Source organism: Trachurus japonicus, chromosome 19 (assembly GCF_045865225.1).
Source record: "Trachurus japonicus isolate A0001 chromosome 19, Traja_1.0".
NCBI classification, from domain to species: Eukaryota; Metazoa; Chordata; class Actinopteri; order Carangiformes; family Carangidae; genus Trachurus; species Trachurus japonicus.
Window position 1 is genome coordinate 20,415,251 of NC_140925.1, and position 26,093 is coordinate 20,441,343.

Consider the following 26,093-nt stretch of genomic DNA (forward strand, 5'->3'; position numbering starts at 1 on the left):
GCCTCTGATTGAGGCTGAAGTCATCCCTCTCCTCTTCTTGTCTTTCATGTTGGCTACATTAGTGACAGGAGAGTAATCAAAGCTGCCATTAATGCCTGGCCATTTCCTCTGCCCTTGTCATGCAGGCCCACGGGGCAGGACTACGTTTCCACTGGACTGAAGTACAGAGTGGGGGGAAAAGCGGCTAAAACCACCCAGCTAATGGATTTTCCTCATTTCCTGTGGCTTTGGACTTGAAAGAAAGAAAAAAAAAAACACAAAGATGTTGGTGATGGTAAGAGTAGTGATTTGTTAAGAGAGATAATTTAGAGACTTAAGTTCTTATCTTTTAATCAGCATAAAGTGAAGCTGGAAATGTTTAATGCAGTGCATCAGGCCATCTTATACTATGGCTGGCTTTTAATGTGGGACACCAAGTTCAGAAACTGGAGAGGTCTTGCTGTGTGGATGCTAAAAAATATATTTTTACACAAATTATTGGATCAATGGATGTCAAACGTTATGTGAAATTTGAAAAGAAAAAATCTATTCGATTGGATTCCATCCATCCATCATTTTCTGCTCTGCACCATCAAGACATCAAAAAGCTGTTATCTGAAAAGAAAATTTCAATTACATCCATAATGATGCAACAGGTATTAAACCAAATATATTGAAGCAATAGTTTGATACAGTATTGCAAAGTCCTCTCGGCATTGCAGAGACCATGGATTCCCTGTGCATGGGTAAACAGCTGGCACCGGTCTAAAGTGGGTCAAAAAGGTTAAGAAAAACCTCTACCAACACCTCTCTGAAGCTTACAAAGTAACAGTTACTCCATATCCAGTATGTCCCCTTAAATTTCTGTTTTTGTTTTATCTCTGAAAAAGATGTTTCCACCTGCTTCTTCATGCTAATACAGGCTAAACTAAATGCATCATTGCTGTAATATTGTCATTCTTGTCCAACTCTCAACACCAGAGCTAAAATAGTTTATTTCCAAATTATGTTCAACAGTTCCTTTTTCTATATTTGCTGTAACACCTGCTGCATCATCATAGACACAAATAACATTCCTTTCAAATATTCTTGTGCTGTGCTATATTTGCTTTGCTGTCATTGAAATAGAAAAATATACTCACAATAACAAATTCAGGCATTTGTAATGAAATATTCACTAACATTCTGAGACATGTAAGATAAATACAAATATATTTTGAGTTATCTCTTGAGCATTTTGGAGGCAATGGCCTCTGTGGTTGGGACAATGCTCATGTGGTTCGTGCTGTACAAGGTGAGCCAGGGGAACCTGTATGTGACTATATTTACATTTAAAATGTCATTAGAATGGGATTAAAGGTTTTTTTCCCTCTGAATTCATCTGTACTGCCTTGCCTCATTCATAATGTCTGACAAAGGGGACTGAATTAGACATGAGAAGATAAACCATTCATATATCCGTTAGCAACGATCCATTAAATCCAGTTGAAGTGGCTCATTCTGCCAGGCAGCGCCTCATCCTGTCTGCCTCCCACTCACTCGCTCTCTCTGTCTCTCCATCTCTGACTCATACAGCACACTACAAACAATCAAGGTGGGTTTTTTTTTATCCTGTGGCTGCAGTGCTTAATTTCATTTAAGTGTGCCTCAACTTGTGAGTTTCTTTGACCAATGCCAGCTTTAAATTAACATCCACCACTGTGCCAGTCTATGGAATTAAACTTATAGTCTTGTCCCGGCGCTCTGAGCATGGGTTGCAAACTATGTGAGTAATTAGTAGTATAACCCCCACAAATTCTTTCATGTCTGGATTGAAATTTATTGCTGAAACAATTAGTCTAATTATACTGTTTGCCGCATGGCTAAGAAGGCGGTGGCATGCTGTTGTAACAGGATCCAACTTGTACATGTCTGTGTGTCTCCAGTCTAGACTATTACAAAAGCAGAAACACAGAGATTGTGTAAAAATGTGCACAGATGTGCTTTGGCAACAGGGTAACCAACTAGCATGTCTGATTTATGACACACAGACCTCTGTGGATTACAGTTCGCACCTCACAGCGAAAGTAATGCACACATGACAGCAGCACAGGCGAGGGGTGTTGGAGCAGGTATTTTTCTGTTGTTACTGGAAAAAACCACTGAGTGGCAGCGAGGGACTCTTGAGTCTCACAGCTACGAGCTTGTGAGCGCTAACTGACGAGAGAGAGAAAACCCCCAAAAAGTGGGTTAGCAGAGAGAGAGACGGTGAATGAAAGAGCAATAATAAAAACTGGGTGGTGAGAAAAAAAATGAATCAGCAGGACACAAATCAAGGGATTTGAAAAGTCTTTTGTAAGAAGCAGCAGAAGAGAGAGGGGGAGGACAAGCATCAAGGTCTGGTGAGCTGTGAGTGACTGCAGCCAGGGCCTGTGGTGTCCTGAAATCCCAGGGCTGTGTCTGGTAAATTGGTGGGTGGGGTACACGGTGACTGTTGATAAGCAGATAGAAAACAGGGCTCAGCGCCTATAAATACACTATAAATACACATAGGGAAACCCTGTAGTCATGGGACTAGTTTTGCAAGGCCAGAGAGGGAAGGAGGCAAAGCTCCACAACAGAGCTGCTGCAGAAATACTCAAGTGAAAAACAGAGGCTGGGGCGGACGGAGGGAGAAATAAACTGGAAAGAGGGAATGACAGACAGACACAAACAAAACAGAACCGAACGAAGAAAGTATCCAGGAAATTTAACTAAAAAAAATATACAAGCAGCATACTTGATCAGGTCCCACTAACAACCATGAGTCAGTTCTTCTGTTATGTAACACCAGTAAATAAAGGGAAAGGGCGCATCTTACTTCTCCAACCTCAGAAGAACCAATCTCTTTTTTATTGCACCACCATTATAACCTCACAAATACAGGAGGAAGCCGAATGGATGGACACTGCAGGAAAGAACAAAACAAAACTGACCTTGTTAAGCATTTATGAGGACTGTCTAGGAGACTTTATGGGCAGGGAAAAACAAGTTTTGCGAGAGGAGGAACAATAAATGACAGATTCAGATTTTCCAAGGATGTGAGATCTGCAAGAGTAAGTGGAAGAAAGAAAGTCACAGGAGAGAGGGAGGAAGGGGAGCAGCGTGGTGTGCAGCCAGACTGTTTCTCCCAGCTGAATCCTTCATATCATATCAGGAGAAAATGAGAGGATGAAGGTGTTGCTGGAGCGAGTGAGAGCCGGCGCTCTCCTCTTTGCTTTCTATTCTCCCAAGACCAGAGATTGAGAGGTGTGGCTGGAGGAAAAAAGGAGTGATGGTGAAGAGGAGTGACGGGGAGGGAAAAGGGATAGAGGAAAACAGTAAAAGGCCTGTAGAGGGTTGGAAAAGAAGCTGAGAGCTGAATGAGGAAGTAAAGCGGTAAAAAAAGAAAGATAAAAAATAGGTGGGGAGCAAAGAAAGATAAAATTTGCTGAATGAGTGAGCTGATGGAGTGGTGGATTTTGACGGTGGGATATAAAACAGGTTTAGCATACCAAAGATATCAAGACATCTCCTCATGATTTGCAAGGACAGGAGGAATTCTTACAGGGACCAAAAACCTGTTGTGCATGTGAGCATTGTTTTAGGACAGACTGGAATAAATACCAAGCTAACCACCGAACCAAAATGAAGGGCGGGGGCGGTATTTGATGAGCACAGATTCTGAAATCCATTCAGGCTCATCTTCATCTTCTTACTTTGAGAGAAGACAGTATCGGCGATGTGCAGTTAAATATCTCCACTACATTAGCAAAGAAACTAAGCAAGTAAAGATGGAGAAAAGTCCGGCAGCCAACTGGCCGACGAGGCTCAAACTGTCGCTTGGTTGCTCATGTGTCCTCACGTGTTTTCCAACGAGAGAACTAAGCATTAAATCCTGCTGCTTCATGCCAGATTCTCCTCTGCCTTGAGAAAAAAAACTGTCTTGAAATGCATCTAGCTACAGTTACTAACGATGTACACACCATGCACCACTGATGCATGCACATTCACATCAGGAAGTAAAATAAAAACCAGAGAAGAAAAAAAATCGGTGATCTGTGTAAATTTGCATATACAGTACGTAGTGTTTTCTTAAGTCCGATGGCACTTAAATGTAGCTCTTCCATTACGGTGCAGCCGAACAGCGGAGTGGATATTGGCTGAGAGCTCAGACAAACTGCTTCAAATGTTTCCTTACATGGTATGACAGATGTGAAAGCCCCTCTTCAGTCTGTCTAATAAATTATGAGTTGCACTCTTATATTTAGGAGAGGGAGTGTTTTGGGTAGAGAGTGCTGCATGTTTAAGTGGTCTGTCTGCTTGAGTTGTTCATGAACACTGAATTAGGGGAGGACATGTGGAATTAGAGGTGTATTAGACTCTGGGCTATGATTTTACCGGATCATTACTTTGAATGATGAGACGGACACGCCCCCCTCTGAAGTTAGCTCGTGCTTGGACAAGAACTGAGACTCCAAAGCTCATATTTGAATAAGCTCTGGACAAACACCATAAATGCCCCCCCCCCCCTCCCACCATGCGCTGAGTTAACTGAACACGCAGCATCACAGTTGGTAGGAAAGTGCTCTCTCTCCCTACACACTAATCCGTGCCATTTTGCCAAGCTGCTTTCTCCTCTCTAGTCCTAACAATGCTGAAGTCACTTTTCCTCCCTCTCTCTTTTTTTTTTTTGCAAACAACAACAAATCATAATCCCTTGGTGAGCCCGACCGTATGGTCTTTTCTTTATCCTTTCTTTATCCACACCCCACTGACATTAATAATCTGTAGGACTGGGGAGATGGTATGGGGCCAAAAACATTCACAATAAAAACAACAAAACATTCAAATAATCTTACTGTCAATTTTTTAAAGCTGTGACTGGCATTCTTGTTGAAATTGAATGTTTTAAAAGTTATTTATATGACAATATTTTGGTATAAATGATGAGGACATTATTTTTACTCTGAACACACTGCTACATGATTAATTGACCAACATTTTAAGCTGCGCTCATCGGTTTGTAATGCGAAATAACCAAAGTGGAAAGGGTTTTCAATGTATCTGTTAGTGCTTTCTGATTCAATTGAGCTTTTTGGTGCCTTTAAACATATTGTTTTCCTTTTGTGGCAGATTTACTGTTTTGACTCATTGTCATGGTTCCTGTCTGCCTAGTTTTCAGTGGCAGAAAACATCTGAAAAGCAACTTTGTACTAATAAATTTAGGGAAAAATTAGCTCTTTTGTTCTCACCATTACAGGTTAACATGGTAGCCTGCTAAATAATACACTAAATCATTGTTGTCAACAGCTTGTTGTCCTGCCATCCGGTGGCCACAAACATCAGTTAAAACTGCCTTAAAGCAGAAGTAAGTGATATATTTGTGTTAATATAAGTCTTAAATAGTTATATCTTCCGACAGCAATCACTTACATAGAGTGTTTGGCAGGGGTTAATTTGAGCCGGATCCTGCCGGAACAAGATCCGGCACCTCTTAATTTTGGCCTCCCTGTGTTCCGGTACTTATTTGGGCAGATCCGGTACCTCTCATAAAAAAAATGTTTTAAAAATGTTTTTAAAAAAATATAATATGTATATATTAATTTACAGAACAAATCCCCATAAATCCATGTTGTTTATTAAGATTTAACGTCATTTGAAAGAGTCGGAGATCTGTTGAAGTTGACGCACTGACCGGGCCGTATAGTTTCGCTTTTACCGCGCTGTGCACTGCTGCACTCGTCCTTTCCTCTCTCCCCCCTCTCTGTCTGTTTCTGTGTGTGTGCGTGTAGCCTACTTGCGTGTGTGTGTGTGTGTGTGTGTGTGTGTGTGTGTGTGTGTGTGTGTGTGTGTGTGTGTGTGTGTGTGCGTGCGCGTGTGCGCGTGTGTGTGCGTGCGCGTGTGCGCGTGTGCGTGCCAATAACGGCGAAAGAGCGTTATGCGGAGATGAATGAACGGAACAATATTGCCGAAAAATGTATTCGTGGCGGACGTAATTTATTTGAAACTGTGGGCAACACTGTCCGGAGCAACAGGCTGGGACCCTGGCATCAGCCCGCTGACAGCAGGGAGATTCAGAAGAAGAGGAGAGGCAGAAGAAGAGGAGAGGCAGTGAGTGGAGAGTAGTGTGGGACGTCCAGCGACAGGTCAGGGATGGGATGCACAACTGTTTGGACAGCAGCTCAGTTCAAGGTGAAGCAGACTTATTACCCCTGGCTTCTTATGGAAAATTGAGGTTTTGCTGCACAACTGAGCTGAGCATACTGTCTATTAATAGGCCGCCGTGCCAGTCTTTGAATAATAGGAAGGTTTGTGTGATTTTTTATAAGCTCTTTTTTTTTCTTTTTACAAATTAGACCTGTTGAGAAAATTCCTGACTGTAAAACACCGCCTGTGGTGATGTGGGCATTTGCCTGTGCCTAAAATAATTTCATGTAGGCTAAACGTGGTAACATGGGTAGCCGATTACCCGCCCCCCCCCCCCCCGACGTGCGCCGCATACGTTCCGGGACCTCTGCCCGTCTCGTCATCCCCGAGCTGTCATGTGTACTTTGCGTTCCGGCACCTTATGATTTACAAATTAAGCACTGGTGTTTGGTCTGAAACACGGGTCTCTCAGTCCCTCTGCTCTGCTCTGAGCCGAAGAGAAAACATTTACCGTATCCTACAGTTTTTATCCAATGAGGAGAGAGAGGACTCAAATGGAAGCTTATGAATTAAGGAAATTTTCTATATACATGTTAAGCATAGATATTCTCCATAAAGTGCTGAAAAATAATAATTTCCATGAGAATTTGTCAGGCGAACAGTAGCCTACTTTTTTTGGTCTTTTTTGGGATGTTGAGGGTGATATCTTAAAATCGAGTTACAACAAACCCCAGAATCTTCTTTTCTTGCCTCTCCCTATGTGTCAAGATACTCTCTGCCAAATTTTATAGTTGTATGACTATTTATGCCATTGTAGTACCTAAATATTTGCATTTACATCATTTCGCCAGCAAAATGACCCAAGAAAGGGGTTTTAGCCCCCTGTAGCTTTCCAGCAGCTAGTTGACCGGGTTGTCCACCCAGGTTTTAATCCTTGAAGTTCCTAGATATCATTTCTGGTGTCAAACCTTTTACAACGCTCCGTGTCCGTTTTTCAAAAAACTGGGATTTTGCCCCCTGGGTATAACGTTAGTTTGTTTACTGAGCTGGGTTTATTTAAGGGGCTACAGGTTAGCATAAACACATGAGAGTAGACTACGTTATGGCAGCTTCAGCTAAGGTAATGTTAGCTAGTTGCTGCTCAGATAAAGCTCATGAACACTGCTGTCTTGCCAAATTAACATTAGCCTACATGTCCGTGGTTGCAGGCAACAGGTGTCTGATGGTTCGAGATAAGGTTGTGATTTCTGACAGCAGCAGCAGCCAGTAGCTAACGTTAGCTTAGCTGAAACAGGATAGATGGGACCACCGGCCGGTAGCCCCTTAAATAAACCCAGCACAGTGACGTTATACAAACTAACGTTAAGTGTAACTTACTGGTAAGTTATTGTTGACAGCTGGTGTGGACAATAATCACACCAGTGAGTAGGCTAGAGTAGAAAAGTTAACTGCCCCATGCTCGAGCTGAACAGTAGCCTCCTGTTGCTAGGCAACCATGTCAACGACACATTCTATGATTATTTCGTTATCACGAGAAAACGGTCTTTGTTATCTCGAGATAACGAAATAAATTAATTCGTTATCACGAGAAAACAGACTTTGTTATCTCGAGATAACGAAATAATAAGTCGTTATCACGAGAAAACGGTAATAAAAAAAATGTATACGGACCTGGCCGTTCTCGGCTTCCGTACATTCATAGTGAAGAAATGTGCATATTTTATGTTCTCCAGTAGTCAGTTCATGAAATAATTGGCAGGAATATACCTTTGTATCACTGCATTTGTTGTAATTTTTGGTCACATTTCATCGTGGTTGCTATTTGAATCAATATATATCCTCTAATGTAATGTTTTTGTTTCAGCTGTGAGTACATTTGCATTTCGGGCCAATAAAGCAACCATGAACTGTAATGAAACTAAATTGTTATGCACAGTTAAAATTAAAGTGCCCCAATAAAATATGTGGGTATATTATTGTGCCACTTAAGCAGCATATCCCAAGTGAAACAAATTACATGCTGTCACCACTTTAACATTATGTTAATTTTTAAGACAACCAGTGCTGTCTGAGTGGAGAGGCCGACTCTGATGCCGCACATCCAAACCTTTTTCCGTCCTGTTTCTTGTGAGGCAGTAATTCATGTTGAGACTTGGGTGTTATGGGCCTCTTTTTAATCTTCCCATCTGAGGTTGGTTGCATCACTTGTTTTGACTACCCAGCCTCCTTCTTTATCTCAGAAGAGGACGTTACTGGCGAGGCTTGAGGGATAGTAAAGTGCAAGTATTGAATTGTAGAGAGTGGAACCTTCCGCTTTAATCAAGCTCATGCCGTATGCAGCAGTGTGGAACAGATGTTGTTTAATCTGCATCCATACCATAACCAGACTGCTGACAGCTGTGTTTCACACAACCGCTTTCCCATCACAACCTTAGTCGCCACTCTGCTGTTTGCTAATTATGTATCACAACATGCCCTCATAGTGCCACGTTCCTGAATGCCTCCCTAAGAGGGCGACTCTTCAGTGGGGAAGAGAAGGCCTAATTAGACCAAGTGTCCATCTGCTGAAAGGGAGAGGTGGAGGGTGAATTGAAGAAATGAGATAAATGCAGTAAAAAACGCCCATAACCTTGCAGTGGTATAATTAAACCTGACAATCAGGAATGTTGGAGAGCGATGGGTGAACATGGTGTTTTACCTCCTGCTTCATTACAGGCTAATGATCCCCCTAAGGTGTTTTCCTTGACACTAACTACAGCTTACAAAAGGGATCAGTTTCTGCCTCCGGGACAGTAAGAAGACGCGGGAAGCTTTAATGGTGAGGGAAGGTGAAGACAGAAAGAAAGAGGAAGATCACAGGAGAAACCTTAAGCTCTGCAGACCAGATTGAAGCTTCACTACACTATAAAACACTTGATGCCTCTGTAAAACTAAAGCTATGTCTCCTTGTGGCAGGATAACAGATACTGTGAGTTTTATATGAACCACAGAGCATGGCTGTTTCTCCAGGCCATCACAGGCCATCAAAAGAAAAGTTGAAGCACAGAGTGTTTACTTCACATTTTTTGAAGGTGTGTTAGCCCCATGCAGTACATCTCTCCTTCACAGCCAAATCAAAGCACATCCTCCCTCTATAATCACCCCCCAAATCAGTTTGGAGCAGTTTCATCAAACTGCAGTTCGCTTGGCCAGAACATTCAGCATCAATCAACCAAAGCGAGACAGGTGAAAACGCGTCTTCCAAAAGAAGTGCTGTGTCTCAGAAGTGCAAATGCATCTAGGCCAAGTACAGAAAACAACCCAAAAAACACACAGGTTTGAATGGTACAAGAAGACAGATGTTGACATCTGCTAGCTGGCAGCTGAGCAAAACAAACTATAGTCAGGACTCAGTTATTTCTTCAAATGCTCTAAAACTGGTATAAACAGCAGAGAAAGTAAATGAGTCCACAATTCTTGGCTAACGTTAAAGGGAGTGCAGTTAGATTTACTCACAGTCACCCTGCTGCCAAAATCTCTAACCTCATAAAATGACAGGTTTCCGAAACTGCGTCCAGTAAACTAAACTTGTGAGTCAGTGTGAATTTTGTTTACAAGACCGGCTCTCCTTGTATTATGCATCTTGAGAGCAAATGAACCACATATTAAAAAGCGTTAACATGGATTGGCCCCAAAAAAAGGCAGCACATGGTCTGATCACACAGTTAAAACTGTGAAAAGCTTCATATACTTTTTGTGATGCTCGTTTTTAGCCTTGTGAATATTCAGTGTGCAACGTGAGCGTGTAAAAGCGCTGGTGATTCCACTTAACTCCAGGATGTAAAACCAAATACAGGACACATGACACTGTCCTACTCTGTCTTTGTTCATTGACTCTGGGAAGCCATAAAAGGCTCATTTCCAGTCATGAAACACCCTCTGTGCCTCTGCTTCCAGCATCTGGTCCTCAATAAGACTGGCAGCGCAGTGGGCCGGGCCCAGCCCAGATGAATCGATGTCGGCCGCGATTGTCACATCAGCTGTTGAGGTGTACTGTGTCGAGACAGAGAGTGGAGCATGCCTGAGTGACAGCTCCTTCAAAGCAAAGAGACAAGATGACAGATGGTATCAAAGCCCACACTTCCACAGAAACACGGAGCTGGATCAGTTTCTCTGAAATGTTTATGGGCGAGTAATTAAGCTTCTCTTTATTATTTCAAAGACACAATGAACGAGTTTATCTGGGATGAACCGCAATTGTGACGGCCCAAGAACAAGTTTCCTCTGAGACTGCGGAGAAATGGCAGCATGGCACACATTTAAAATGCATGCATGTGTGTGCAAGTGTGCGGCTCTGGCGATTGCTCAGGCACATACACACACAAAAGTGCACAAACGCAGATGGCAGAGGAATTTAGCCGAGGATGCAGATTGGATGCTGGCTTGTCATTTCTGCTCGCTGCAACACGGTGTTATCATTCCTTCAGCACAGCATTAGAGCTAATAATATTTACCTGAAGGGGGCAGACATTCCTGCTCTTGGAAGGAACCGAGCACGGGCTGCGTGAAATTTGCCGTAACGGTATCACTGCAGAGCGGCAACCATGTGCTCGGGCACACACACACACGTACAAAACAGACACAGATCAGCACACAAAGACAAGAAATATGACCACTTTCTGTCTCCTAGGCAACTACAGTATGAGCACTGTGACAGTTTGAAGTGCCGCATGTCATAAGTCGTCAGAGGTAGCAATAAGATGCACACACACACGCACACACTGAGATTTCAATTGCAGTGACAGCAGTGCAGAGTGAGGAAGTTTTAAGATGATGTGGGGTTTTTATAAAGTGCAAAAAAAAAAGGTGTTGAAGGAAAAAGAGAAGCAGACAGACGTCAAACTTACCGATTATGCTAATCAGCTACATTGATTAAAAGTGGCACGGTGTGTTAGAATATATTAGCGAGGAAAACATCACTGGCTTACTAATATCTACATTCTACATAAATCATGATGGCTGATTACTGAGGATGGCAGGAAGCCAACAGTACATTAACAGATTATTACAGTGAGCTTCTTGCTCATGTGCAGCGTTTTTCTTCTATCCCCACTAGACTAGATTAGTTGCATAAGCTTCTGTTACTCATTGCTAATAGCATGTTTTTATGGTATGCTGGGCCATAGGTCTGCACCGCTTATTGTCCATGCAACCTTTGTCCCATATTGGAGATTCTTTATCAGTCAGCCAGTTTACCCTTTGTTTTTGTTTTTTTATTGCAGCAGCATCTACAGCATTAAATTTACTTGACACAGGAAGCTGAAGGTGGTTATTTATTCATCCTGTAAGACTATGAATGAAAGGAAAGTGTTTGTCATGTACAGAAGGGTGTTAATTTAAAATGTAATGTAAAAAAAAAAAAAATGGAAGAAAAAGTACTTCAGTGTTGGGGATTGTTTAACCAGTTTTCACTTGAAATCTTAAGACCTCAAAAGAGCATCTTTTTGTTTTTATAAAAAAGACATACACAACCTTGCTTTGGGCCTTGACCATCTGCAGAAAAAGACAGTAATTTCTTGATAGCAGACAACCTGGCCTCATATCGATCATTACAGTTGACTACTTTTTGCCAAAACTGAAGAAAATAGAAAATGAGCAGGTGCAACGGTTTCAATATCAATTTCACACAATGTGAATCTGCCCATAGGGAATCTTGCTCTATCTTGTCTTGCAGATAACATTTATTTTCCTGACGTTATTCTGACATGGAGTCATTTTAGCATTAATATTCCACTAGCACACCTTTTTCCTCTTTTCAGCAGAGGGAGCTTGGTATCTGACGTCAATAAACACTAGTAGTATTGTATGTTGGAGGTACGGTAGCATCTTGGTGGATTTCATCTTTTTCTCCACCATTATTTTCTTTATCTCTCTACATGCTAGGATCAGGCGACACTATACACATATGGGAAAACAGTGCATCTGTGCTCTACATGATCCTGGTGCACCAGTGGCCTGCAGTGTGTCACAGCCTCTGCAGAGAGACAGTAAAGGGGTCAGATTACTAAGCCTGAGGGGTCCATATGTATCGCTCCGCTGCTCACTGAAATATATGTTCAGCTACTGCAAATTTCATCTACAGCCCATGTGATAACTGATGTATGTGAGAGTTAATGGCTACATGTGCTGGTATGAGTATTTCTCCTAAAATGAGCTCAAACTGAGCGCTTCAACACAAATTTTCCCTTTGCTGTAAACACTTTAATTTCTGCTTCAGCATAAACTGTACGGCCGACAATAATACCCTGGTGAAACAATTACTGCACAGGGGAAACAGTCAAATCATTAAGCAGAGAGCTGTGCTGCTAAATCGCACATCTCACAGCGGTTGTAATTTTAGATTAATTATTGGTGCTACTGCAGAAATGAATAGAACAGAGATATTTCCTGAGGTCAATCCGCGCTTTTAGAAGCAATTATAATATTCTGCTTTTATTCACGATCCCTGTGTGCACAGCATGTGCCCACTGTGTTGCATTTACAGCCCAGGTAGACACACTTCTGATTATGAGAATCTTGAATGTGATGGATGGGATGTCTACAAATGCTGACATAGATAGAAGTTATGTGTGTGATGTGTTCCCATTATTTTTCATTGCATCCTGAATATTATTTTTATTTGTGCACACAAGGATGTACTGTCATTGTAATGTGAGCATGTAATAAAAGTGCTTATATCAGGTATAACCTTCATTTGAATCAAAAGCATGTAATGTATGCAAATACATCTTTGGATTTCATTGATGTGCTACTGTACCTATTGTATGCCGCAAGCATGTACACTATAGGCTATAATTACTATATGTACTGTACTGCATGCATCCAGTTATTCTTGTGATAATGTTTAAATCCTTTATGTCACGGTTCGCTACAGCTGCAGAAGTGTGTGTTGCACCATTTCCAGATACTGTATGCACGCCAGCAGTTTGAGGGTTAATATGGCGCTCTTTCTACCCCCCAGCTCTGCCACTGTGCCGCGGTGAATTTCCTCTATTTCCAAACGGAGCTGCACTCATCATCTGTGCTCTGAATGACTTGTCCTGAGGCGGTTCATCCCTTTATTTCCTGACTCAAAGTCAAAGCACAGGCACAGAAGACCTTGTGAATACAATATCGCACAGTAAACAACCACACATGCACGAGCGCTGACAAACAACCGATGTAACCGGCAAAATATATATAAGAAATGATGGGAGGAAACAGAGGCGAATCCACAGAGGAGTTTGTTTGTTTGACATCCCTTTTGTTCGGCTGCGTCCAGGAACAATTGCTGAATTGTCCAGTTTTTTTTTTTTTTATCAGTCTCCCAGTGTTTAGTGTTTGCCTCATTCAAAGACAAATCTCGGCAGCTTTAAGCAAGGATAATAAGGGTTTTTGTTAAGACATGCCCATCCTGTCCTCAGACAAAGCTCCCTCAATCTTGTTCTTTTCGTCCCACGGCTGATGCAGCTTAATGATACAACATCAGCTCTAATGTGCAACCAAGTCCCCGCTAATATTTCACATTTAATACAGATATTTCCTCCAGGCTGTTATTTGTGCTTCTGTCAATATGTTATTGACACAAACAAGGTGACATTATGTGGCTCCCCGTCTCTTGCCTCCCCAATCTGTCAATCAAAAATTACTCATGGACCCGCCGCAGCACCGATATAGATCACTCGGTAGGGAGGGGGGCAGCGGAAAGAGCACATATCTCCTTTGGGAAAACGCAGATTGACTTGCATGTGACTGAGCCAACAGCAGTCTGATTGACAAGCGATACAATTAAATGGAAGCTAGAAGAAACAGAAGACCATCATTATATCAATCATCAGTCCTTCCCCCCGCCTTTCTTCGTCAGTCATCTGCGCTCGTCATCTGAGGGGCTTTGTTTGCTCTGAGACTAATTTCACTGCAAATATTAGAATCATGCTTCCTCACTCAGTTCACACCAGCACAAAGCGTGTAGCATCGTGGCAGAGAGATAAAAAGAAGGAAGGGGAGGCAGGAAGAGACAAAGACGAGCAGAGAATAAAAGATTGTTTTTACTACCATGGCACTCAGGTTCAAAGTGCTCAGTAAAGTACAAGACTACAGCTGGGACTCAAACACATTGTACAGCAGGTCTATTTCTGTAAGGTACCCGTTACACAGGTGCCTAGAGGTCCTTAAGGTATTACATGGACACCTTTTTTTTATTTGCACTAAAAGGTACATGGGCATTCCTGACAGGAAAAGGCACATTACATGTATTGTATTATTATGAATGTATTATTTGATCTTGAAGGTAAGCTTTTGAAGGTACAAAATGCTTTGTTACTGGAGGGCTCCTCCCAAAGGGACTGCACCTTTTCAAAGAGAACACCTTGTTTTTCTACATGTCTACACGAGTGTGGCTACAGGCAATCAAACCAGACTCGAGCGATGATGGCCACAATGGTCATAATTGGTTACCTTTTTGTGAGTTATGGCTGAAACAAACAGGAATCAGTGTGCTCTCAAAGTGATGTTAAGTTTCATTAGCAAGCAAGCGAGTCCTTGGGGGAACGCTTTTACCCCCAGAGTCTCACCTGTCAGCCAGCATTGCAGTCAGCCTTTCCCTGTGATTGGGGGAGGTTGTTGGGGGTGTACACAACCTGACAGAAACAGCTGGGAGCACTACTTTGCACACGCTGTTCAAGAATCTAAAGAAGAGCATGAGTATCATGTGACTACTCTATGGGTGTACCTCAAGGGAGTGTTTTAGGCACTCTATCTTTTTTAATCTCTATATAGATAATTGACCATTTATCTATCCAGATGTTAATATCCAGATGACAAAAGCTAATTGTAAATAGAAAGCTGCATCAATCAAAAATCCAAAACTGATTTTAAAGAAGCTGTCAGCTGGATGGTGTATGGCCAATGTGGTAAATTGAGGGCATAGAAAATTGCTGTGGAACGGCTGTCAACAAGTGACACTGTGTCCTACTTGCGTCCTGCCTCGTGTCAGGCGGTTTCAGCCCTTCATCTGGTTACTTCTACAGTCCGTGGTCACGTAAGTATTTTATTTTGAAATCCCAATAAAGCTGTTTTTATTGACATGTTTTTTCTTTCTGTTACTAGACACAATCGTGTGGTTTTTTCTGATGTCGAATTATAGAAATACGATCACTCACTAGACACTGTGCTACTTTATTTTTTGCACTCAGTGAGCAATAACAGCCATTTCCCTCTCTTTACCAATGTACAAAGTATTTATTTACTTTAGCCCACCACCTACTCCAGACTTAACAGTATAAAGTGTTTGTTTATGAGAACAAAAGAAGAAATTATGGAAATGCCGCAATTTGTGATTATGGCCACAGGCATAACGGGATGCAGAGGATGACGGGGATGATAACTGAGCTTAGTCACCAAACTGAATGTCAAAGTGGGTTTTATTCAGGTTACAGTGTTTTTGTCTGTCTGCTTATGCAACACAGGGCCGGGATTCAACTGGGATTTTTAAGTGCGACCCCATGATCTCACAAGGCCTGTGGTCTTAAACATTGCACAACAACTTAGAGTTAGATTAGACTAGTTAAGACCGGGTTTATTCCATGTCTGGAAAACTGTAGACCGCAGACAGTTCATTGGGCTGATTCATCAATGTTACATCACAGTGGACAGGTACTGAACGCCATTTTGTGGTGTCTAAATAAAGCAGAGGCTGATTAAATCTGCCACATAAACACAATCATGCCAAGGTATGTCTTGCTTTATAGACACATAAAGCAAAGAAACTCTGCCACCAGGAACCAGAGGCACTGATCACAGTTAGAAACTCTCACTTTCTCTCTCTCTCAGTGAAGAAAAAAGAAGAGAGAATACCTAAAGAATCGATACGGCAAGCCTGTTAATGGATTTCTGCATCTGTGCTGCTCAGTAAAGAACATGTGGGAGAGAAAAACAAATAGCAAACAGAGTTGCAGAGGAAGGGAGGGAGGAAGGGAGGGGGGGGGTGAATGATGGAGAATACTGAGAATGAGAACGAGACAGAGGGGCCAATAGCCGGATAGAGCAGATGAACGAGAGTGCAGGTTTCCACAGATATGGATGGTTGGAGGGTCGATCGTTACCCAGACACCGCATGCCTGCCTGCCTGCCTGCCTTCGCTGCCTGATTGCCTGGCACACATTTGCATTAGAGTTGAGAGGAGCCGAGCAGAAGAGCACAGCCGGAGAAAGCTTTGATCTCTCAGCCTCTGTCTCTTTGATGCACCATGTGGAAACACACCAGCAGATTTGGAAACGAAGAGATGATGTTGGGTGTTAAGTGGATGTGTGCATACGTGTGAATGTGTGTGTGTGGGGATACTGGCATATGGGCGTGTGTGATCTCTGCACGGGAAATGATCTATATAGCAGGAATGACTGTGCAAATCTGTCAAGACCTTGATTGCAGTCCAAATGAACACACACATACACATGCCAGCATGGGTTGCCCTACTTTGTTAAAGTCAAGTGTATTCAAGCAAGAGGGAATGAAAAAAGCCCCCACCACCACCACCCCACCCCGGCCCCCACCCCGCCTTTCGCTCTCGCCGTTTTCCAGGATTATCAAACATCACGGCAGCTCTGACAACCACAACTGTCAAGCAACAGATTTACATCCAGCCCCAATCACCCCATGCTTTTCTCGGAAAATGTCATTTCACATTTCCGCCTGGGTTCAAATTCGAGGCAGCGCACCGAGATAATCTGTGGATTTGGACTCTGCGCGTGTATTGACAACACCCTCTGCCCACATCTCTCTCATCTGTCTCTCCTCCTTACCCCCTCCCCTCACCCTCTTTCCTCTATCATCTCCAGTACTTGCCCCCTCACCTCTCTTGCACCCCACACCTCTCCTCTCTCCTATTCCTTTTCCTCTCACCTCGCTCTCATCTCTCCTCTTCCCCGGTCTGTCAGGATGATTTCAGGCTTGTTGCATCTGGCCTGACTTAGTATGGTAGGATTGAAGCAGTAATTACAACAGTCTCTGAATAGCTTTTCCTCCCACGGAAAACCTCGCTACCTATCATCCACAGGCTTAACCCCGCTCTCCATGCTGACATGCAGGGGCCAGACAACAGCCTGTGTAGAAAACCATTAACCCACAATTAAATTACAATCACCATAACAAAGGATGGGTGACATTTAAATCCACCACTGGAGAAGGGATTAGGGATGTGTTATCTTCTAAATATGACAGTGAGGATAAAGAAAATGTGAGTTAATCAAATATTTCACAGTGGGGTCGTTTTTAACTGGGTAGTTTCACTGGGTAGACTTATCTCCCCTATAGGTTAAGCCAAGGTGCAGAAGTGAGATTACTCAGGCGCAGAAGGAGCAGAAAGTGTTGCTTTCACGTCTCTTCTCCTTTTCATGAGAGATATGAATGATAGGCTGTAATTCTACATTCTCATATCACAACTGGAATTGGATTCAGATGTAGATATTTGACACCCCTAGAGGTGGATGAGTCCCTTCATCCTGAACAGGACATGAGAGTAGATATCAAACTACATGCCATCCAGCAAATTATTACAGAGATCTTTAACTCAGAGTCACAATTGACTTAGAATTAGTCAGCAATCTTTAATAATGACACGAATACTGTAAGCATTTATGGTCCAAAAAGGTAAGGTCTGCTGAATGTTATTTGGCCCACACACTGAGAGTATCACGAGTTGCAAATCATACAGTGACTAGACAGTGGCATTTAGCTGACTGGGAGGTTTAACATTATCAAAATACCAAGAATTGATCAGAAGAATCAGTCATAAAATGACAGAGCCGATGTTGCCCGAGGGCTGAAGACCTCCAACGTGGCGGCTAAATCATGTGATGTGTCACCTGAAAGCCGTGTGAGGTGAAATGTCTATTCAACATTTGGCTCTGACACAGCAGAATGATGTCGGCCTTCAATCGAATATCAAGGTTGTGCTGAAATGAAAGCAATTTGATATAGCCAGGGAGGAGAATTGATGCTGTGAGGAGAATGAGTAGGTGGTGGGATGTGAAAAGGAAGTCAGTCGAGGTAGAAAGCTGCATGGTTGGTGTTTTATGCTGAAATGGCACTCAAGGTTTAACATGATAAGAAAGAGATTGCTTTTTCTTAAAGGCAAGATGGACGTGAGACAGAACGCCCTGCCTCACGACAGCAGGCCAGAGGAGAGGGCAGAGTAACCAGAGCAATAGCAGCATGAGGAGGAAACCGTTTTTAACACATACGATGCGTTAAATGCGTCTCTGCTGAAAAGCAAAGTGACTTACTTCATAGGTTTGAACAGAGCCTGGCCGTAGTTCTGGAAGGTCATGATGAGCTTCAGCTGAGTGCCTCCGGACTTCATCGCTGTTGGAGGCAAAAAGACAACACTGTTATTACATTTAGCACAAACTTTTGATATTTTACTGCTCTACCAAAATGATAAAGTCTGACCCTCTGGAATCTAGGGTTAGTTTCAGAATAAAATAGCCAGTACTTCTACGTTACTTCTGTGTTTTTAGTGCATGAGCTACTTAGCATAGCTTATGAGGCTGTGGACTAACCAACAATACCATGATTGCTTTCAGTTAACCACTGAATACATTGTCCTTCATTTTTGTCTTCCAGGGTTTCATTTTGAAGCTATCTTTGCTGTAGCTTTTTTTTTTTTTTTTTACTTCAACTATAGCACAAAAACAAAACAAACTCATTTGCAACAAACTGACAAGATGATAGACAGATAAGCCAGAATTTTAATATTATCACGTATCACACAACAGTGAACACTGACCTGCACAAATTCCCTATACCTAATGTGACGATATGAATCAGTTTGTTTAATCTAACCGACAGTTTTTTTTTTTTAAAAAGCAACAATTTAAAAACAAAGAAAACTTTCAAATCTGTTTTTAAGTTTGTTTTTTTGTTTTTTTTGGGGGGTGACATGTAGCAAAGGGCCACGGGTTGGATTCAAACCCACAGCCAGTGCAATTTGGATGATGCATGGCACATTATCAGATGATTCACCTCCGAAATCTCCAAATTCTATTATCTGAAAATATAGAAATAATCCACATTTGACATGTTGTCTTGTTAGTTAAACACTTGAATGATTACTTGTCAGTGTGGCTCCATCTATCTCCTGAAACGCCCTCTTCAGCTGAAAACCAAAATGCATCTTGCATCCTTCAATAAAACTCTAATCTAAATTCTTTTCACTCATCTGTTCACTGCAAAAATACAAAACTGAAACACACAAACAAACCACAGCAAGCGCACTAACAATGTCAACGATCTGCTAACAAGGCTCCATGCTTTCATCTAAATTAACAAACAAGCATATTAAGCTATTGAACATTGTTGTTAATCAATTCTCTGTTGAACAGCTGATCAATTAAGCGTTTAATCAATGCACACACACTTATTTTGGTTAGTTTAGATTGACCATATGGGGTTAGATTCCATTTACATTGTATTAACACCCATGTTAGGCCACAGTGACTTTGACATTGACTGGATTTTTTATTTCAGAGACAGGACACACCTGAAGCCTGAGACATTGATTTCGTCTGCCATGTTGGTGAAGTGCACTGTTATGTGCGTAGATGTGTGTTTGTGTCTCTATGTGTGTGTGTGTGTGTGCTTGCGCTCTAAAAAGACTGGGTTGCTGATGTCACAGTGTTTGTTTGATGGGAAGGGAGACAGAGGGGGTGAAGGACAGCCAGTGCTCTCCCAACGCTCTCTGTTCCTCCGCTGTTTATCTCTGGAGGCTCTGTGTGTCTCTCTCTTTCTCTTTCTCTCTCTGTCTTTTTTGTGTTTTCTATTCATCCCTCCGTCCTTCTTGTTTTCTCCCTTTTTGAACATTGTAATGCGGTCTAAAGGCCCTCGTGGGACTGGGCTCAGTGCGCGAGCGAGGACCGTACAGAGCTAAAACAATCTGAAATTCTCAAACAAAAGAAAAGAGCACAGCCGCTATCGTGTCTGTTATTTCTTCGAGTGATCGATTGGGAATGGTGTTTTGGTGGCCTTTTGCCAAAGTACAACCTTTTCAATCAATTTTCTCATTTATTTCTACATATGGGAATCACGTGGACAAGCGCAATGTTCACAGGGAAAAGAAATTACAAGTGGAAGGATCGATGTCTGTCTGACCTCACCTGCTACTCTGTCAAGTTGTGTGTTCATGTGGAAGTTTGAAGACACTTTGAATAAAGGCAAATCTGACTGTAATTGCCGGGAACTCGGGCATGCCGAGCGACTGTATACAAGGTCCGTGAAAATAACGTTTCATTTCAAGCTTCACTCGCAGTAAGGAAACCGTATTCATCAAGACACATTGCAAAAATGTTTACTTCTATCTCTCCTTGGGCTGCAGCCATGAAGACTTTCACTATCATCTGTAATAACACTCATCATATCTGCTGCTTCTGAACGCTGCGTCTTCATTGATTAACACCGCAAAAAAAGGTTACAGTGCATAATACGTCCAAGCAGTGCTATCCTTAAGTTTAGATAATAACCGACTGCTGTTGGTTTCTATTGGTATTCTGCCTCAGGCCTGTGTTAAGGCTGTAATTATTGAGCCACCATGTATTTAGCTGGCTAGAGACGCTGAGAATTGCTTCCTCTATCCACCCCGGCTGAAAGACAAGAAAGCAAGAGGGAGAAAATCGGGGAAAATTAGAGAACATTTTGAGCAGAAAGAAGGAAAAGGGAGAAACATTTTTCTTTTTTCCTCCAGTGACCAGGCAGCATGGGAGCTAGCTTTATAAACAGTTAATCCTACTGCCAGATAAGTATTTAATCTTTGCTACAGGCCAGTTACAGTTTTGTCATTGGCAGATAAACCTGAAATCTGCAATCACTTTTTACAGCGAGTGCGAGATGGGAGACCTTGAGATGACAAGCACTCTTGGAATGTGGGAACTGGACTGAGCCAAAAAGGAAGACAACCCCCCCCCCCCCAAAAAAGGGGAAAAAAAGCAGAAATAGACTCCGTATAACTGCCCCAGGATGGATTATCGCCACTGTCAAGCATCCACCTGCACTCGCAGCAAAGGCTTTTGCGGCTTTCTGTGGGCAGCTAAATTTACTGTGTTCTTGTCAGTCAAATAAAAAGCCACAGGGTTTGATTTGAATCAAACCGCAGCATACAGTAACTGTGAGATTCACAGCGAGACCAGGTGTGCTCTCAGGTTTGATGAACTCTGCTGTGACGCTGTGTGTGGGGGATGCGCGGTGCCTCATTATTCCTTGTGTGCAGATTCAGCGCTGTCCCACAATAGCCTGCAGCTGACTTCCATCACAATGCATACTTGCGCGTTTTGGAAATTGCGTTCGTATCGTCAGTGTCTGTGGCAGAGAGGAGCACACACTCGTCAATCGCTGGTAGACCCAGTCCCTGCATGTTGGAGGAACACATTCCCCTTTGGCTGACTGTTAGGACTGACGCTCTGTGTTGCCAGACTAGGCTGTTTTCCACCCATCTGGGCCACTTCTTATTTATCTGAGCAGGAAACATTTGTATTGTGAAGCCTGTGACACATTTGAACCATTTAGACTGCACCAACCCTTCTCCTCTCCAGGTATTATGACTGAGACTGGCAGGGCACTTAGTTCAATACCTCTATACGCAGTAAACGAAAACCAATAAAACCAAATGTCCTGTCGGTTACAACGCAGCTGAGGTTTTTTTCTGTGATAGAAACCTTGTAAAAGCTTATGCTAAGTGATGACTTTTCACATTAAAGATAGATAATTTTTATTACTGTTAACATGGTTTTGGGATTGCCTTATTAAACTACAAAAACAGAAGCACAGAGCGGCTTCTCTTTTCTACAGTATATCAGGGAGCTTCTCTTTTATCACCACAGGATGACCTAAGCCTATTAACATCTACTCTATCAATATGAGGTATTCTTATTAAGGTAAAATGTTTACTGACATGATATCTGTGACCCATTTGAAAATTATTTTAATAAGTCTTTAATACAGATATAATAAATCTGAGCGACCGGGTGAGTTTGAATCCTCAATTAGATTTATTGGTATTAGTCAAATCCGGAAACACTGCTGATGCATTTTCTCATACAGATGTCTCTCTAAACTGAACTTTGATCTCTCTACAGCACACACACGCACTCAGATGGACACACACACACAGACATCAGACAACTAAATTGGCACAGGTTCAATCCATGAGCACGACCAAAGTCTGCACCCATCTGTAGGTTAGAGGCCTATTGAAGTGTCCTTGATCGAGACATTGGACTATCCAGCAGCTTGTTGGTTAGAGGTCACCAGTGACAGTGGTCCTGATTGTATCGTCTTTATACCTCAACACATGTCACATGACTTGTGCCAACCTAAAATAAGTGCACACTGAGATTCATCTGTGCATCGAAGCCCTCCTGCTGCCTGCTGCTGCCATTGACTCATCCCCTCTGCTGTGTTTCTTATGACTCACCCACACTGGTGATCCTCTGGGTGACCAGGTCCTTCAGCAGGGCATCGATGACTGGGTTGTGTCTGGAGTACAGCTCGTATCGATTAATCCCAATGTGGAAGCGGAGCCAGTTGGGGTAGGAGTCGGCACTCAGCTCCCCTGTGGGGCTGAACTCATCTACATTTCCTTCAGCATTCCTGGGCGAGATGAGGAAGAGCAAGAAAAGGGATAGAAGGGGAGAGAAAGAGGATTTTCAGGTTTTGTGTATAGAGTAATGTGTTGTGCAACAGCCCATGAGCACAGATGCAGAATTAGACTAATGTGATTGCACAGAATTAAACTGTAAGCCATTTCATGTGATGTTTTGATCTTAAGAGAAATTATAAAATGTTTAATCATGGCTTTTGTTGCATTAGAGCTGACTGTGAAATGCTTCAGGCTTGCTTTTTAAAAACTGACTATAAGAGCAAAAAATAAAACACTTTACCATGCCTGATCCTCTGCAGCTTTAGGGTCAAATCTGATGTCTGTGTTGACGTTGAACAGAGTGTCCTCGTCTGTCAGAGGTGGCAGGGATCTTTTATACAAGGGGTGGTCGTAGAGGGCCATCAACCTTGAACCCTTCACCTGCATGTTCTTGATCACCGCGGCGTCCTGGAGGAACTGTCTCTTCCTGTCACCTCGCAGCCCGTGGTGCTCCAGCCTCCTGACAGCCTGCGTTTTGTCGCCTGCAGCCGGGACCTTCTCCAGGGAGTGCGAGGAGACATTGGAGCTGGGTTCGTTGCTGAAGTCCTGGAGGATCCGCAGGGTGTGCTTGTTAGGCCAGCCCTGCTTCCCCCAGCTCTGAGGCTCCTCGCTCGGCGTGTGGGAGCAGGAGCAGCCGCTGTTGCCGTGCCTCTCCAGCTTTGGTAACAAGTCTATCATTATGTGCATAGAGCATGCAATGAGGAACACCATGAGGATCAGAACCCGGAATTTGCGCAGGAGGATCATCTTCATGGTCTCCCTTTTGAGTAGATGTGAGTATTTACTGCAAATGATCAGCACGCAGATGAACAAGCTGACTACATCGCTGATGATGTTTATTAGACTGGACGCCAATCTAATGAAATATACATTAAACACGTATGACCCATCTTCACTTGCCGTCTTGAGTAACGTATTCAGTGTTCAGCCTTTGTATTTTCAACATCAGAGTTGCGCTTTTTTTATTCGCGTCGGGGTGAGAGTCCAGGCGAGAATTTTTTTTCAGAAGCGCAAAATCATCCGCAAGTGCCCAGGTAGAACAGGTCGAGTCGGTTCAGACCAGCGGTCGATTTGCGCAAGCCACATCCTCTTCAAGCTGCCGCTTCCCCCCCTCTCCTGGCCACCACCAAATATTTCAGGAGGATTACAGGGCAGCGGGGAAGTGAGTAGGATCCAAAGGCGACTGTGACACGCGGGGAAATTGATCCATTAAACGTGTGTGTCCAAAGAGGTCCGAGTGCGCGCATCGGTCTCGCCGTCCCAGCCTCGATCCTGTGAGGAAGGGGAAGAGCAGCCGTGAATCAGCTGGGACGTCGGCACGGAGAGAGAGAGGAAGGGAGAGGGGGAAAAGAAAAATATATACGTGGAAGTGCAGGTCTTCACATATAAATAATTTTTTAAGTGAAAGTCCCCGGAAAGTAGTCGACGTGTGTGCTCTCATCCAACCTCAGCGATCCCAGCGATGCGTAATTCTGTCACATCTGGTGTTAAGACTAAAAAAAAATAAAAAATAAAAAAAACACCCGAGGCAAGCCGATGTGAATAAACTGCACAGGTAACAGGAGATAGAAATCCTCCCGCGGGGGCCGGGGGCAACCTCTAGGAGTAAAGCTGGATAAGAGAATGCACCTCTTGTAGCATGTGTGAATCTGGGTGGGTGTGTTAAATATGATGGTGAAGCCAGGACTAGATCCTGCCTTTGCGCAGCGTCACCATGCGCAGATTGGCTGAGAGGAGAGAGACGGAGAGAGAGGGAGAGAAAGAGAGAGAGGGAGAGACTGCGACCATGTGAAGCACATAACTGCTTGTCTGTATTTCTCTTGGAATAAATCCTCCCTGCACATCCTGGTTGCGCAAGAAGAGGGCGTCTTTCCACTGGCCAATATTCAGGGTGGCTGTGGCTCACACGCGGCAGCAAAGGATTTTTTTTTTTTTTTTTAGGAATTCATCTGCTGGAATCCCTCTGAAATGTCTCCTCCGGGACGAGTCAATCCATCGATGATACATTAGACAGGCCTATTAGACCGCTCATCAGTCTGAGGATCCAGTTCCATCCTGCACTGCTGCCACTCAGCAGCAATCACATCTTCAATAATGTTTAAAGGCTGCATGAAATGAAAACCGCACAGCACCTTTTAAAGAAAAGGAAAATAGAGAGGGGGTGACTTATGCTGTAGGGAAATAAACTGAGTCCATGCTTTTCTGCTGCTCTGTGACCTCTAACCTATAAACCACATCCAGCACATATAGCATATAAATTACCACCGGCCAAATGCAGCTCTCTCCAATATGCAGTCAGTGAACTAATGTTTCTTTTTTTTACGGCTAATTGGCACCGGCATTGTGGCTGCATCCATGCTTCCCTGTGGCTGTAAATAGGCAGGAGGGACAGGGTAATAAACTGCTTGCATTTCATAGTATGGCATATATACATGAGTAACTGATCACTCCGTCTGCCATTACCTCCCTAGATTAGTTTATAATTAAAAAGAGCCCAGAGAGGGAGGGGGAGAGGGGGAGAGAGAAAGATGCCAGTGGCTGGTGTGTTAACCATAGAATAAGATCCTCAAGAGAGAAAGGTGGAGATGGGTTCAAGATAGGCTGATATAGACACTAAATGAAAGCAGCAGTAGAGAGCTTTGTTAATCAGAGGCTGTGTGTGTACGTGTGTTCTGCATGGTACAGGAGAGATTGATCCATTATAGGGAAGTCCTCATCTTTTCCTTTAAACCGCAGTGTAATGACGGGGTTTACACACATAAGACACACCGCCCATTGACATTTGAGGGCATTTTAACAGTGACTAATTCCCAACAAAGCAAAAAGGTCCCTCAGATCGCCTCCTTTGGTGTTTGATGTCAGTGATAGCACAGGCGTAGAAGACAAAGTGATGCTTGTTGCCTATCCAGATCTCACGCCAGCAGCTGTAGCCCGTGGCCTACTAGCCTGAGGTGAAACAAGCAGAGATGAATGTGTATTGATGTCAGTCAGACATGGATCTCGGCAGTCGATGGGTCAATGGTTCCTCACAAGGCCCGTCTTGTGCAATCCTAGCTGAGCCTATTCAGGAAGAATCAAGAGGACTGCTCGATACCCCTGCTCTCTTTCTCACTGTCAGGCTGTTACATTAACACTTTTTTTTTCTTACTCTCATTTTATCTGCTGTCACATGACATTAGTGCTTAACATGTGGTAATAAGAGTGGACTGCTGTGAGATGACAATTTGCAACTCCAAATTAATAATCTCATTCTGTTGCTGGGCAG

The 26,093-nt window shown here is 43.1% G+C and overlaps 1 protein-coding gene across 1 annotated transcript in view; it reads right to left on the bottom strand.

The window, feature by feature from the left end:
• fam20cb (FAM20C golgi associated secretory pathway kinase b) overlaps positions 1-24,498 on the bottom strand; it is a 51,217-nt gene extending 26,719 nt beyond the window's left edge. Inside the window, exons 1-3 of the mRNA XM_085760569.1 lie at positions 23,070-24,498; positions 22,604-22,779; positions 18,426-18,504 (exon numbers count right to left, since the gene is read on the bottom strand). Coding sequence (XP_085616695.1) covers positions 18,426-18,504; positions 22,604-22,779; positions 23,070-23,581 — 767 coding nt within the window. The 5' untranslated portion in view covers positions 23,582-24,498. The remainder of the gene's footprint in view (positions 1-18,425; positions 18,505-22,603; positions 22,780-23,069) is intronic.
• Between the last annotated feature and the right edge of the window lie 1,595 nt (positions 24,499-26,093).